Below are 17,024 nucleotides of genomic sequence, written 5' to 3'. Positions count from 1 at the left end.
AAAAAAAAAAAAAAAACCACAGTCAGAAACAGACGTACCTCTGTTGCTGTCTTCGTTTTCTTCCTTGGTTGTGGATTTTGTAGAGGGAGGTGTATCATCTATATGGAAACAAACAAACAAAAAAAGTGGGATTGAGTGAAATGAGGCTGATGCTTCCACACGCCTCAGCGTTATCAGGCCGTCACGTGCAAACTGTGAAAGATGACTTTGGACAAACTTCTCACACATGCTATTATTGCATTTCTAACATTCTGCCTCAAATGATCAAGCTTCAAAAGCCCGTATGAGGACTCACACTGGGTCTTCCTCCGCTTTGTTTTATACCTGCCTCAGAAAGGGAAAATGACTCCGATGGGAGAAACAAATTTCAAGGCTTCAGGACCAAGTCCGGGCTTCAGTCCGGGACAAAAGCATCGCTCCATGTGAGAATGGCAGTCATTTGAACCTTTGAATGGATTCCAGGCTGACTGATTCAAACTCAGGCTGATGGAGCAGAATAAAAGGCCAGCCCTTGGCACGGGTGCAGGAGCCCATCAAACGGGGGCCAAACTGGACCAGGGCAGAGCTGCCATGATGATTCAACGGAGCCAGGAATTATCAGGGGTTGTTTCAGTTGGCTTGACATTGTCTGATGCAATGTTATTATTACAGTATGCAGTCGTGAAATAGCTGGTGAGCAACACAATAGAAAACAATATAACCGGTCAGATGCAGTTCCTCTCAGCCAAGTCTTTATGATTTAGCCATTACGTGCACATTGTTTCACTCCGCAGTATCACATTTTACAGAGCGCTTATAAAGCTGTGCTTTTATGTTCCCCCCAAAATGGAATCTCATTGAAAACACAGATGCGTGTAATTGGCAAATCACGGGGGTGACTTTTGGAGGAAAAACATTTTGATAGCACCCTGGGTTGTACGTCTCTGGTGATGTGAACACTGCTTGTGACAGACAGTAAAACTAACTTCGCTCTCTGCTTAGCTGAATACACATGTACTATGGGGCTTTAAACTGAGGTGTAAAATTCTTATTGTCTCATATGGGAAGTTCCGTTGAGATAACTCCTGTTTTCAATTACTCATTTTCCAGTTTATCCGACGTTAATATCAGTGGTTTTTGGAGGGATCGCATCAACTAGAAAAAAAAAAAACAAAAACTGGGAGTCAGGGAAATTACTTTTCCCCGTAAGATTTTCTTTGTCATGTATGTTTTACAGCATACATTATAATACATGCTACTTTTCTAAGACAATGTACAAGGACTAACCAGGTTTTCCAAATTAAAAGCATGTAACTAGCATATATTTTTAACGCCTATGATCTCATGGCTGTTAAAAGGATTACCGAGCGAAGTGTTCTGTTTCTCATTTTAAATACAGGAACACACTAAACATCAGAGGACTAACACATAGAAGCAGATAACTACTCACTCATAAGTCAAACCTTTGGTTTGATTTCAGTTTGATTCCTGGCATTTTAATGTGGAGTTTGCAAATTTTCTTTGTGCATGTGTTTTGTTGTTTTTTTTTTCCTTCCACCAGGTAGTTCCTGTTCTTTCTGCAATTCATCCTTTTTTGGGTTAATTGATGAGGCTGAAGCTGCAGTCAGTGTAAAAGCGTATCTCTATGTTTCTAGTTTCTATCTTAAGTGTGCAACGCTTTTTCAACCATTTTCAGCTGAAATTGACTTCAGCTCCACACAAGCCCAACTTGGAAAAAAAGGGGGTATTCAAGTCTGATACACTTGTTGTGGAAAAATGGTTGAGTACCTGGAGCACTCAGTGAAAACAGGTGAACCTCCCTATAGTCAGGCCAAATAACTTAAATGAATCCAGGCCTTCATGCTTGCAGGTGCTCATCAACACCCAACCACACCACTAAAACCTGTACTTCACCACAAACTCAGTTCTACTGAGTGCCGCTCTCATCAGAGAAAACCTTCAGTGGATGCATTATGAGGGAAAAACACACACAAAAACCATGAAAATGACAATTATTGTGTATAGAATTGAGAGAAAAAAAAAAAAAAAGTCTATTGTCAGTATTGTTTCTGCTATTCAAACTATCAACACACTGCCGCGAGTCTCTTTGCTCGTACTATTGCTTATTCAGGACATCAGCGCAAAGACAAATGTCAATAGTTTATCCTGATAAGCAGTATCTGGGAGTTTCAGGCCGTGTGCCAAGATGGTGTGGCGATAAAAGCATTATGTGCTGACAGTTGTGTTTGTGCTATCGCCCGGCGCACGCTGCGGAGGGATGTTGCCTTCCCGTTTCTTTGTCACTCGCTTTAGGTGGTCTGAAGGCATTGTGCCCATAAGCCGGATGAGGAGAATGGCGTTTTGGAATTAGCCGTGGATATAAGCTCTTGTAATGTAATGTACCTGACACAAAGTATTTTTAACCGTGATGAGTCAGGCCGGGGATCCGACTTGTCGTCAAATGAATAAACATTCAATTTCATCGGCTGCATAAAAGCCCGCGCGTCACTGTCACGAGCCAGGGCTACGCCACTCACTCAGCCTGTGTGTGCTTTAATGGAGGTGTTAAGGTGAAAAGGCAGCCATGAAATATTCTGTCACTCACCTCCCTTCAGCGGCTCCTCTGTAACCTCCATGTCATTGTCTGGCAGAGGGGGGAAAATGACAGAGTGTCAGACCAAGCTGTTTTTCTCATGTACGACACAACAAGTGATCAAAACTTGATTATAACCTTAAAGTGCGGCGTTCTGATGCCGCGCACACCGAACGAAACTATAAAACTGGAATCTGCGCCGCTTCTTCAGAACTCAAATGATTGCGTTCACATGCCCACAAGCTTGTTGAAACTCCTTTCCCCTCCTTTTTCCTCATCTCACCAGCTGCTGTGTTCATCTTTTTTTTTTTTTTCTCCAAAAACCCTTAAACAACCTCTCTCAGTACTCGTACCAGACGGCCTTGGATCCAGCGAGTTATTACCCCAAATGACTGAGTACGTGGGTGTGCTACGAAGGGTGGGGGTTACATTCGTGAAGCTTTTTTTTTTTTTTTTTTTTTTCAATTAAGTTGATACTGGTAGCCTCAGCATAAATGACACAAAATCTCCTATTTCCTCAAATTACAAGGACTGTGGGCTGGCATGGATAACTGCACTTTAGAAAAAAAAAAGAAGAGTCCTTTGATTTTCTCTCTTCTCTGTGAGTCTATTGTGTGAAACATAGTGAACTTGAGGTGTTTCTGGGTGGATGAGTTGAGCTGCACAGTGGGGGATGAGAAGCAGCCTCTGGATGCTGCCAGAGGAGGAACTGCAGTGTTGAGAGGCAGCGAGAGAGGAACTGTGGATGCCTGCTCACGGCGCCTGGTTCCCACATCCAAACACACACGCGCGCGCGCACGCTCGGATCTCGCACGCCTCGACACGTCCTGTGCCGTTCCCGCTGCATGCAGTCAGCGCGTTTGCCATTTTGAGCACACGGTTCTCATGAATTGGACGCACGGCATCGGAACGGACAGTATATGTACGCGTACGGCCGTGCATGTATCTGTGAAATGGCTGCATCGTGGTTAACAAGAGAAGGCAAGCGTTAGCTTTGATGAAAGGCTGTTGTCATCTGTTCTGTAGAAGTGTAACCATCAGAGCTCCCTGTGGATCCAGCGACAGGCTTTTCTTTTGTATTACACTGAATAAAAGGGTACAGTGCATTAATCTAACCCTGCTCGGGGAAACAAAAGAAGGCCCACTGATACAGTATTTCTACAGTGCAAGAATGGAAAACACTGGATGTCTCAGACGCTGCCACACACTATAACATCATTACCATGGCTCAACACTGCAGACGAGCGTGACTTAGCCTAAAATAACAATATATGACACCTTTATTTCGCTCCAGCCTTTTCTCTGGGGTGGAAAGTCGTCTAAATTGCAAGGGGATGATAATTGATGAGAAACATTTTGGGAAATAGGCCCAATCATGTTTCCGAGAATTAGATGACAGGATTGATTCCACTCTCATGTCTGTGCGCTAAATATGAAACAAGACCCTGAGATGATTAACTTAGCATAAAGATTGAAGAAAAGGAAATAAGACGCCCAGCTCTGTCTGAAGGCAAAGAAACATTGATATTAGTACTGCTGTAAAGGACATGAATTCACCCTCTCGGTCAAAACATGACTGAAGGAAAGTACCTGCACAGGACAATGAAATCATCATACAAGACCCAGAAACACAGAGGAATTATTTTTTCCGCTTCAGTTCAATTAATGTCAAACTGAATTAAATATCAGTGTTTTCCACAGAGTCAGAGCTAATGTCTTCTGATTTTTATCAGGTGTCAGAATACTATTGATTTTACTTTTGGAACAAAACTTGTAAAGACAGAAAATAAGCTGTTACTTCACGGCTGCTTTTCACTCTTATTCTGACTCCGTTATGAAGTTTGTACTGATCTGGTCGATAACTGTACTTTTTTTGTTTTTTTTTTATGTGTAACTCACTCTTAACGCTGATATTCATACATATGGTGAGCCGATGCGGGATCCTCATATCAGCCAAACCTGACTGAGAGAGCGTGTACACTTTCTGACAATCACATCACCAACACACCGTGGTTTGCTCATTTCCCTGCCCCGACGGATAACCTCGTGAAACCAACACCGACTTCATTTTCACCGCTCACAGGGTTCCTGTAGCGCTTCGTATCCTCCGTCAACAAATTACTTGTGTGTGATAAACGCCTGTGCATACCACAGATTTACTTCTTCCAAAACGAGGTCGGGAAGTTCAGGTGATGTTTTTTTTATTTTTTTTTTTTTGTGAACATTCTCGGGGAGGAGAGTGAGTGTCGGTTGTGGCGGGGCGGGGGCTCCAAGTATGGAGTGTATTAAGAGCCATGTAAATAAATGTCAACTGGAAAGTGGGTGAAACAGTTGGAGAGAATGCAGCAGCCTCTGCAGATCTGTGGGCTGTGTTAATATTGTCAGCACCGTGGCTGATTGAGGAGAAGAAGAGATGGAGCCCAGCTTGTGGGCAGCCACCCGGATCATATTAGTGGAGGAGTGTACCCAGAATCAATTTCAACATGCTTTTGCTCTCGACAACCACAGCTGCCTGACTGCTCCCATGCTCGCAGATAATATGCACCAAGGCAAGCATGTGGTCAATCACGACAATCAGAATACATAATAAAATCATGTCAGATGATTAATTGCATTGATTGAGCTCTGCATATTAATCAATGAGATGCTCTACTCTGCATTGTGTTCTTCTAAAATTACAAGCATGGGAGCCCTTGAAATTTTCTAAATGCGAGGGTTCACTCGGAACGACGGGAAAGCTGTCCGCCCTCCTGGCCAGACAGCGTGACCCTCACAGTACCTTTGAGATCCACGCAACATAGAGCTTTTCAAGTAACGAACAGGCGATTCTATCACTGGTAATGGACAGTGAATGGTGCTACAGAGGCAAGAACTGGCTGCGTTGTGCATTAGCTTGTTTGCATATTTACATATTTCAGTATTTGGACATTTAAGAGGCCTCTCATGAAAGTAAAAAGGCATGACTCTAAATGCATGAAGTGCACCTTGAGCTGGTGCTACAAAAAAACAAAAAAAAAAACAAAACAAAAAAAAACCGTCTGTTTCTGAGAACTCAATTATTAGTCATCAATCCGCATAGCGGCGCAAAGAAAATCTGCAGTCATTTGTTCTAGTCTTTCACAGTGATGGTAGCCTTCAAACTTTTCAATATCTGACACTGTGTGGCTTCCTGTTTAATGTGTGGTGTGTGTGTGTGTGTGTGTGTGTGTGTGTGTGTGTGTGTGTGTGTGTGTGTGTGTGTGTGTTGTGGCAGATGCGTCTGTATGCAGGTGTGCGTGAGCTTTTCTTGTCAGCAAAGGCTATTTTTCAGTTTCCTCCTTCTGCAAAGAAGCAGCCATATTTTGGCTCTCACACAGTGACAGCTTGTGGAAATACACATTGTAATAAAGCAATTTCCTGTATGCAAATGTCCTGTTTACACATTCCTGCTCCAGTCATTGTCACTTGACAGATTGCGCGAATATGAGGAAAGCAGCCATACGATGAAAAATGAGAGCGGCGAAGGCTTCAATGAAAAAAATCCATTGTACCTATTCTCTGCTGTAGACATGCTCAAAACTGATGTCATGGGGAAGATCCTCAGTTTCACATGACCACAGCACGCACAAACAAATTACAGACAGATCAAGGCCACAGCTCGATAACAGCTCGCTGATGGAGGAGCCGACAGAGAGGCTTCTCCTTGATGTAATGAGGAAGAATAGCAGAAAGTGGGGGAATGAAGTAATGGGCATGGAAACAACCAGAGGCATAAGTGAGAATAAGTGAGAGTGGGGGAGGGGGGGTTGGGAGGGTACATGTGACAAGGGGGTTATTGAAAGCAAGAGGATGTTGCAGCAGACAGAATGGTCTCAAGTCTCTGTGTGATGCATTCAGTGTTGCTGCAAGATCTACCTGACTGTCTATCTCTTACAGTGAGGATGATGAGATGTTCTGGAAATGCTCGAGCACACCTGCAGAGCTAATTCACAGCCTCTGATTCACTGGTGCCATTCTGTGCGGGATAAATGCAAGTCTTTTCCCACTACGGTGTTATGCATTACCTGCACGGTGCAATCATACCAATCAGCGTTTCTTTCTTTAAAGCATAGCTTTCATATACTGCTGAAACTCATCCACACAGCCACGCTGGCTGGATGAAGAAAAAAGAAATGCCGCTTTCATCGGTGAATAAGAGCCTTGCATTCACAGCATAAGCAATTATGTTCCTCATATGTTATGTTTTCCTTATGGAACAGTTTAAAGGAGCTTTTGTTTTTATTGTTAGTCGAGTAAATGCTCTGAGTTTGCCCCGGAGGTGAAAGAGCAGAGCAGGTGTGGTGTTGTGCGAAGGTGGCTCATTCTCTTCACACAATGACTGTTAATTTGAAAGTCATAGATATTTGACCACTTGGCCACTGTATTAATCTTTCTTTTTCAGCCCACACAAATATTATATATACACACAGACTGGTGATAATGGTTGATCCCAATCAGGGGGTCAAAGGGCATGACAGAGGCGAGGCTCTGATGAAAAAATATTCCTTAGATCGTGCACAATGTGGCCGCTCTGTGGAATGACCCAGAGTTTAATCAAAAGCTAACCTCTGACTCCTTCATCAGAAGCTCATTGCATCCTGGTAAACAATATTTTTTTTTTTTTTAATGATCTTGTAATAGTATAACTTCTCAAACTTTTCAGATAGCCTTTGATGACAGAGTCACACAGACTCAATTCTCTTACCCGCTCTCAGACTTAGAGATATACAGGGCATTTATCCACTGACAGCACTTTTAAATGGCGGGAGTGATAACTAGAGAACAACAGCTCCAGACTCTCATCTCAAAGCACTAATATGATGAGACGGGTGCTTGGTGCATGGGGGCAGGCGGTATAATTAAGGTCTCTCCTCAGAATGTAATCTTTCAGGGAAGAGCTGGGGCGGGGAGCTGCAGAGATGACGGGAGTGCAGGGAGAACAAAACACTCTCCATCTGGGAGCAGCGAGATGAAGGTCTGAGAGCCGGTATTCCATTGGGGAGGTGAGCAGGGAAAAGTGAGGTAAATGGGAGGTAATGCTAGGCTGGTGCAGCCAGCCAGCCTCTTTCAGCTCCCCCAGCTATTCAACTCAATCCTCTGTGGAGCCCCCCCCCTCCTCCCATCAGAGCCTGTGACTGCTCCCGGTCCCCGAAAAAAAGGGATGATGGCATGAAAAGGGGGAGGGAATGGAGGGACGGGGCAGAAAAGAGAGTGGGAGTAGAAGATAATGGATGTTTGTTTATTTCACACACAGAATTCAGGAGCTGTAACCAAGGAAGATCAGCGGTTGCTATGCATCCCTGAATTTTTTCATTTTTCACAGGACACATTCCCTGGCATGGATGATTATTACCGTCAATCAAATCTGACATTAAAGTCCCATTAGAGTATCAACAATTATGGACGTATCAGCTTGCTGATTCGGTGACAAAAAAGTCCAACTCTTCCAATCCAATTAAGGCAATATGTAGAGAAGCTGACACTTGTTTAACAACTGTCAGCATACATTCCCACTGTTAATCTCTCTCGTGGCTTAGCAGAGGCATTAAATGTGTTTACATTGGAAGGTGCCACCCAAGCCTGACAGGTGCTCACACTACAGCTTCTATTAACAACATGTCTCATGCTGCAGATGTTTTCTGGGATGCAAAAGGTTGCAGGACTGAATTATGTGATGCTATTGCATATTTTGCATGTCTTGGAACATTTAAAAAGAGAAAATCAGTGTATTAACTCAGAAACAACAAAATGGGTAACAGAGGAAATGCAATCAAAGTACTGAAGTACAATTCTGTTGGAATTAAATGCACATACCTTGAAAAATCACAGACATTTTCTTCTTGTAGATGGCAAAATCAGTCTCAAGGAAGACACAGAAAATGACCCGTTGGATCTGCAACAGAAGAAAAGCAGTTGGAAAAGCAGTTAGTGGGGATGCACAAAGAACAAAGAATCCTAATGAGAAAATTAAAAATATATGTGAAATGTTAGGCTGAAAAAGTACATATTTGTCCGTGACATCAAGCTGCATCGCTTGGTTTGTGATCACAGTCACTCAGAAATTCAATTAATAGAGCACCCAGTCAAAAACATCAAACAATACTGACTTTCTCAAGATTACAACAGCACGTTGCACCAGCATTAAGGCCAGAGAATGCATGCACTTGTTGGAGAAAACATTTTTGTATTACACAAAGGGCAGAAATTGCAACATTAAAAGATGAGCCTTGGAAAAACCAATAAACAGCGGAGAGGGAAAACAAACTATTTCCACTCTGCTAAGCAGAGAGGCTCTCTGCACTCTGCAGACTCACAACACAGCAGTGTAAGACAAATATCTAAACGAGATCACAAATTTCTAGAGTGCAAGTTCAAGAACTGTGTTATTCCATATTGTTACAAAATAACTGAAGGTGCTTGATGTGTATTTGTTAGCACAATAAACATTTTATAACCATACCGTTTTACACCCACAGAAAAAACACTTGAATATAAAACTTTTAATTATTTTGACCTTTTTTTGTGCTCATGATGATGAATACATTGAAGATAATGAAATTCTGTGGTTGTCCAGGGGTGATTCAAACAATCCAACACCAAAATGTTTTAATGGCAGGTATTAGTGCAGATCTAAAAAGTAAGGAATAACAACTATGATCTTGATTTTTCCATTCTGGAGAGATAAGTTGAAGCAAGACTGCAGAGACAGAGGTCACCTCTGCCGGTTTCACCTTTCTCAAGCAGCGTCTCAGATGTAAAAGGCATCAGTCACAGTCACACAGCCACATTACACTCTACAGCAGCGGATAATCGCTTGACTGAATAATGGCAATTTTACACAACAGCCCTAATGGTAGGAATTCACCCACAATCTTCCTCTGTGCAAGATATTGAAGTTCTGCGGGAATAAAAGAAGCTTTTCCCACTCCTAACACAAGCATCCAATTCAAAGGCCCCTTTCTGGTGCTCACACCATCATTTATCTATTAATAGTTTATGATCAGTGCTTTGGAGTAAATGTTAGGAGCTGCATCCAGGATGGCAACATTTTATTTGGCGAGAGGTCTTGGGGGGCACTTTGTTCATAAAATGTAGACTCACTCCCTCAACCCCCTTCAACCTCCACAGAAAACGAAAAAAAAAAAAGCTTTAAGTCTCCTTTGAAGCCATGGGCATGCTGACAAACAGAAAAAGCGATAATATGCCAAGATAGTGCATAACACTGGGCGCTGGAAGGCCACAGGACAGAGGCTCCCTGAGAATCTCCATTACTCTTTTGTGGTGCTCTATTCTCAAACTGACTGCCTACTGTGAAACAGGATGAATCATGAATTCATGCTTTTGCATCACCTACACACACACACACACTCACACACACACACAAAGTCCAGAGTGTGCACATTTACACAGATACTTTTCATGCTCACTGCATTTCCTGGATGTTGTATTTGAGATGATAACAGAGACAGGAAATGACAGCGAGGACTGACGCTAAAACTAAACAACTGAAAAACTAAATCCTGGCGTCCGACAATGTGTCAGTCTCTTAGTGTCGCTCCGGAGACAGCATGTCCGCATTATGCTGGAGGTTCAGGCAAACCCCTTTATTTCATAGATCAGAAACACATTGTATGGTCTTTCACAGCCAGAGTGGAGTGACGAATGAAAGCAGAGATACTCAGGTTCAACACTGACATTCTGTCTGTATCTAAACAAACACCGTTGGCCGAGAATTCATTACAGCCCAAAATGGATCAAATACACGGGGAAGGTGATGTGCGACTCTTTCTTTACACAAATAAAATCCACCGGTCTGACAGATGATTCTTTCAAACCTAACCAGAAATGGCTTATCTTCAGGAGACACACACACGATGTTATAGTCACTTGAGACACAGCCATGAAATGTTGAAGAGCATCTTTGTAGTTACTAATGAGAACCAATACCTCACATGTCTTTGATCATATGTGTTTAAACATAAGAAATTCATCGCAAACAAATTAGTCATCACACAACGATTCAGTCCCTTTCAAACTTGCAGTGCATTGATGCAATTTAGATGGTCGTACACAAACAAAACAAGAGAAAATATGATGTACTGAGTCGAAATCACACACAAAAAAAAATAATGCTGTAACACTGAATACATTTAATTCAATATTTGTCCAATTCAATATTTTGATTTGAAGGATTAGATATGTTCACGTCTGCACTTGCGGAGCCTTAAAGCCTGTACTCCACATGCTTACAACTATTAAAAGGTTGATTTGTGGTTCTACGGCCAAATTCCTAATTGGGTTAAGATTAGTGTCAGGGCCAGCTGCTTAATTGTAATGGTTAAGGTTCGGGTAAGGAGCAAAGACATGCATAATCTCAATGAGCGGACCCCACAAGTGCTGCTGTTCCAACATGAAGTGCGTGTGCATTTGTGTTGAGTGTGCACCCTACAGTCGTCAAGGTTGAAAAAGTTAATGGAAGACTAATTAGAAAGCTGGGATCACTGCATGCTAACCTGCCCAGTCATTACTCATCCCTGATTGGAGGGCCTTTGTCAAAGGGTGAGTACAAAATGATTGGGTCCCTGGGCTGGATAAGGAAAGGATGATCGTCTTGACAATCAGCGCGGTCTGCACTGGAAGCGGCAGCTGACGTACCTCCGAACCCTTTGAGCTACTTTCAATGAACTGAGACGACAGAAATCATTTTCTAGACATAAAGGAGTATAAGATCGCATAAATTACAAATTTAGACTTAGTGTACATTAATATTATTAGGGTTTGCAGTAGGAAACATGCTGTCTTTTTAGGAATGAGAAGTTAAAAAACATAACTGGACCTCTCAGCTAAGGTTTAGCGTTGTGATGAGGGCACACTGTTATCCACAACAAGAGACTTTACATTGTAGCCAACATTCGTTAAGACAAACGCTCTATTGCGAAATATGTAATCCTGCGGGGTAAAGATCACATTCCAATTATTTCTTTTAATTCCTCTGCAGATCATTCCCTATCAGACCTAATCAATTCAAAATCTATGGCTCTCGGTTGTAATTGCGTTTTGAATATATGATAAGACGAGACTAATTAAAATGATAATGCCGCGGGGGTCTGTGGTTAAACCTATGCATGTCGCTGATTTGCATGGCACACGGAACCTGGAAAAAAAACTAGATTTGGGAGTGGCTAGTTGTGCCAATTTGTGTCAGATCGGCGCACGGCTGTGTTAATCAGCAGCATGCATTGAGATGAAATCGTCCTTTACTCGTGTCCCCTGCTTCATGAAAATCTGTGTGTGATTTTTAATTTGAGTGTATCGGTGGATCATTATTTTGACGCCGGGCTCGCCAGGTGCCCCAGACTCCAACTGGCTGGCTAACAGATGAGCTGTCATAGCTGGCCACCCATGCCCATAATTACATTGGGGGCAGTGCCAGTAGAGTCTGACGTGCAGACGAGAGGCACGTATTTTTTGCTACGAGCATTTCCTTCTTGATTCTGTCACAAACAATAATAGGGACAGGTTGCCCTCGCATGTCGGCCCCAGCTGGAGCCTGAACCCAGGGGAGACGTGTGTGTGCGTGTCCTGCGCCGCTTCGTTACTGCGTCATCGGCCGACGCGGAGTCCTGAGTGTTTGTGTCCAGACGGACCACGGCGGCAGAAGACAGATATATAAAATAATGTGCTGAAATAATCCATTCATTCAATTTTTTTGTGTGTTTTGCTTGTGTTCTCCTGTGTAATGACTGAAGAGCTGCAGGAACGGCGTTGAACAGATCACTAATCCATCACAGTGGCCGGCTGCAGGGGCCTGCGTTCGGGTTATCATACATACACAAAGAAAACATACACTGCATTTGTTCTGTTTATGATTTATTCATCCCCGACATGACATTTGTGACATATGAGTGCTGCCTCGGATCATACGCCGATAGTACACATCATTGTTTGAAACAGATTGAATAATTTCGGCAAATTATTCCCGATCCATAAATATCTCGGCTTTCTCGGTGCATCGTCAAAAGCCGTAATCAGCGAGCACTCGTCTTCTTTGTTGTCAGATGTTCTGTATTGGATGGAGGGTTCACTCGGCGGCAGGTGGACCATATCCAGGTCCTATTACTGACGTAATTACACACAGCTGCGTCCCTCAAACCACTCGGATACGGCGCAGCACAGGAAAAGCGAGGCTGGGACAGACAGCTACAGTCAGACCATGTCCGCATTTAAACATCCATCACGACAACAACAGCACATCTCCCGTTTGTCCCGTCACTGTAACATCATGTTCGCCTTCTGCTGTTTTTCCCAGAGCTGGAGATGAGGCCGGTGGCAGTGCTGACAGCGGCACCGGCACCGGCGACTCTGGTGAGGCTGCGAGCCGGCCCGCTTCCATTTGACTTTGATTGACCTCTCTGCCAGCGGACCTCCAGCTCCACCTGCAGCCCGCCAGTGAATTATCACTTCAAAGAAGTGCCCAGAAAAGGTTATCCTTTTGAACAAAATGCCTCCATCCATACATCAAAGAGCGAGCTTGACATTGGGCTTTGAGAAGGCGTGGTTACGACCAAAGCGCGAGAGAAAGTGCTGAGCTCAAATTCTTACTTCCCCAAAGCCAGCCCACATTAGAGGGCCACTATATCATGATGAGGGCAATAGGGTAGTCAATGGAGTCGGCTCAATATTGCAAAACAGACTACAGATTTTGATAAATGCTTATGTACACAATTATGCATGAGCAGCAATAACGTTCTGGTAAGCCGCCTGGTTATTTCATCAGTGTAAAACATCGCCACGCTGCTTCTCACGCCATATGTGGCGAAGCGTATAAAACATTCGACGGCAAAACGCTGTCTTGTGAGATTTGGGGACATTCCATAAGATAATATATCAGCAATTTGTATGTTAATTCAACAAATGCTGCATGTGCTTCACACATTTTACACATTAGAGCTGAACAAATACCTCCGACTGTATATTCAGGGTTCATCGCCGCATAGCACTGTAGAGGAAAATTGGAGTACAGCGCGCTTGAGGCATCTAGCATTTTAGCTCACAATTTCAAAAACTGTTCTCTCAAACTGAAAGAGACAGCATTTGACTTTCACAGGCTCTGAGCCGTTCCTGCCAACTCCCGCTGCCAGCAGCTGAAGCGCTGTGCTATCTGATTAAAAAAAAAAAAAAAAAAAAAAAAAACCCAGACGCAATTTCAGCAGAAAGAGCGCCCAATTCATCCCATTTACTTAACATTATTATAATGTAGAACCCTCAGCGTAAGGGGGAGGGTAGACTTTATGAATTTCAAATGCCCCAATATATCTTAACAATGAAAACATCAAATACAACAGCTGAAATACTCTAAAATGGCAGTTTTCCCTCTGAGTTTTACCCTATCAACATACAGAAAAGTCAACAACCCATACAGCAACAGAGACTGACATCGCCTGACTACAACTAAATTTATAGCTGTACATAAACAAAGGCAATAATGAAAATTCTTCCCCACCGACAGTTCTTGTAATTATCTTGCATGGGATCTATGGGTGAAATGAGTCCCGCCAGAGTTTTCTGGTTCACAATGCTACAATACTGCTTTGGCTCATGACCAATGGTACAATAAGCCCCACTGACAACTCTGTCAATTAATATGGACGGTCAAATAATTATAGTGATGGAATACTTGTGTGAAGTCTACAGGGAGTGAGGAGAGTGTGAAGGAGAAGGATTACTCCATTTTCTAATCATAAAGCTGAGGGGTGGAGTAGCTGCGGCCGAGGTCAGAGGGGAATGATGAAAGGAGGACTAATATGAGGGCTGTATCTATGATCCATGGCTGCATTACTGATGATCTGACCCCCCGACAGCTACTGGCCTCTAACAACCTCTGCTGATCAGGCATGTGGCTGGATGCCAAAAGCTGAGAAATGGGTACTGTGGTAACTTTTTTAAAATGTATGGGAAATGTACAAGATCCAGAATCGAAGTTGGGTAGAAAAATTCCCCCCAAAACATTTGTAGTATTTCACTTGTTGGGTTGAGTAAAGGATAAAAAAAAACCTCAATCTCAATTGAATGGTGCGTTTCCTTGAAGTGATCTGACTGCTAGATCAAACACGCATCCAGGGCCTGAGATATGGTGGTGTTGACTTGCAACTGCCTTCTGACTCCATAAACAGATTAAAAAAAAAACACACACCCTCTGCCTCTTTTAAACAGACTTTCTGTATAGTTTTCAAAAAGCTTAGTTTTGTTTACCTTCAACTTTTCTCATCAAGAATGCATTGTTTGTCTCCACAAGGGGATCGCGTGTTGCAATTCCGAATTCATAAATCCTTTGTTTTAACGTTCTCAGAGAAGGACCTTGTCTGTGCTTCCTCTGGCTTGCTGTTTGTGTTTACCACCCACCAACTGTTATTATATAATATGTCTCATTTGACCCCGTTGATGAGCTTGGTTAAAGCATTGACTGGACTTTGACAACTTGCTCCACACTCCCATATTGATGACCAACACAAACTCGAACACATTGACTTGAAGGAGCTTCGTATAGATGTGTCAGGCTCTCTGTCTGCTTACTATTTGCTCTCCTGGAGCATGTGGGAGTTATCTCGGCCTGCTTGTCAAATCCACTAACATTTTCACTTTTATGATGCCGAAGTGCTCAATATATGCTCGCTCTCTCGGAGGGGGCCAATAAGAGCAAACCGAGTCCCCTCTGAAGGAGCCTGCTGTGTGCAGTCAGGTATAGAAATCCTGCAAAGCCGAACCTGTTGATGAAGCCGTAACACATCTTCTTGTCAGGCAGAAACAATATTCAAGGACAAACTCCTGCAACAGCGCTGGTATGAAAAGCCAAGTTCTTAAGCCAAATCTATGGTGTGCAACACACACGAAAAAAAAGAAAGAAAATGAAACGAATTCCTTTTTTGAATTTAGGATGCTATCCCTCTGGTTTCTCTGCGCTTTTGCAGCGGTCAGTCTGAGTCTCCCACTGATTGTTTGGCATGTCCGGCTTCTCCTTTTCAGCTGCATGTTTGCCCTGTCTGCTTCTGAGGAGGTTTCCTTGGAGGAAATATGCGGTGTTATCCAGCCAGGTCCACTCTTCTTTGAGTGTTGCACAAAAGCTGCCAGATAAATGGGAATCCAATCCCGGATCTTCAGGAAAAGAAAATTTCCCAGAACTGCATACAATGAACTGAACACATAGACCAAAGCAACCATATAGAAGCCCTAAGGGGCAACTGGTGAGCTGTAATTTATCCAACAAATATCTACATTTCTCTGAGAGAACTCTGAGAACGGACGTGTTGCATCCCCTCAAAGACAGCTTTTCTTCATCCTGTGAATTCTTATTAAAAGCTCTCTGCGCAGCCTTGTAACCCTGTCGGCACCTGAGCACCATAATGCAGATCAGTGAGTTCTGTGTGGGCTATGCTATCCTCTATGTCAAGAGAATGCTAATAATTTTGTCAGTTCTTGAAGGTTTTGCCTGCAGGAGGTGTTTTTCTCTCTTAACTGTGGATCTTAATGGCATAGGGTCAGGAGGAGCACACATTAGAAAGTACACCCTTTCATATACACTTTCCTCTGAGTAAAGCTATTACCTGTGTACTGCTTATATAACAGTGTCCGCACAACATGCAAACGCGGTATTCAGGCAGGAATATTAATATCTCCTCCTTTTGTCACAACTCATAAACAATCTGCATTAAAGCTGGCCGAACCCTTAAAGGAAAGATTCATTAAAGCCCTTTTTCACATTCACCTCCAAACAGCAATGCAGTCTGAGCAATTTTCAATGCTTGGTTATTTAATTTCAACCTTAGAAATTAACCTTCTGTCCTGTTTGCTGTTAGCCACCCATTTAGAGACAAACTCAGAATTTCAAACGGGGAATTATTTCGCTCAAAACCATCCTGTGGCGTCAGAGAGAGTCTCGGGAAGTTTTGGTTAACTGTAAGCCGTTTAAGACAGGGAAACGAATGAAGTACCCCAAAACATTTGAAACAAATAAACACGTGCTAGAGGAAAGCAATGATAGCCACTGTGCGATTCCAGCAGGTTTACACACCGTGGAACAAAACATAGGACGAAGACTGCAGCAGCAAGGAATAACAATGATAAAATTGAAAAAGAAATAAAAAACACTGACTGATCCTGAGAGCAATACCATATGGCTGTGTGGGTGACATCAAACAGGAAAGCAAGCCTGAGACCAGAAGTGCTGTTTGACATCACTTAGAGAGCTGAGTGAAGATCTGATCTGGACTGTGTCAGACGCATGATGGCAATTTACATCCTCTCATGCAACGGGAATTGTAGAGTGAGCATATATTGCTGGTGACAGCCTGGCAAAATGCTTAAGGAGGGATCACACAAATTATGATGATCGCAAACGTGGAGAAAGCTCTCCCAACATTAAAAGGCATGTAAATCA

The 17,024-nt window shown here is 43.0% G+C and overlaps 1 protein-coding gene across 3 annotated transcripts in view; it reads right to left on the bottom strand.

Annotated features, from left to right (window-relative positions):
• The window catches only part of macrod2 (mono-ADP ribosylhydrolase 2), a 410,420-nt gene that overhangs the window by 28,958 nt on the left and 364,438 nt on the right, over positions 1–17,024 (bottom strand). For 2 of the 3 annotated variants that reach the window (XM_030105906.1, XM_030105907.1), the window contains exons 9-11: positions 8,405–8,483; positions 2,585–2,623; positions 39–98 (exon numbers count right to left, since the gene is read on the bottom strand). In XM_030105906.1, the coding sequence (XP_029961766.1) occupies positions 39–98; positions 2,585–2,623; positions 8,405–8,483 (178 nt within the window). The remainder of the gene's footprint in view (positions 1–38; positions 99–2,584; positions 2,624–8,404; positions 8,484–17,024) is intronic. The other variant, XM_030105908.1, reaches the window with a different exon arrangement.

Source organism: Salarias fasciatus, chromosome 13, assembly GCF_902148845.1.
Source record: "Salarias fasciatus chromosome 13, fSalaFa1.1, whole genome shotgun sequence".
In the NCBI taxonomy this organism is placed as follows: domain Eukaryota; kingdom Metazoa; phylum Chordata; class Actinopteri; order Blenniiformes; family Blenniidae; genus Salarias; species Salarias fasciatus.
This window is presented reverse-complemented; position numbering and strand designations above follow the sequence as displayed.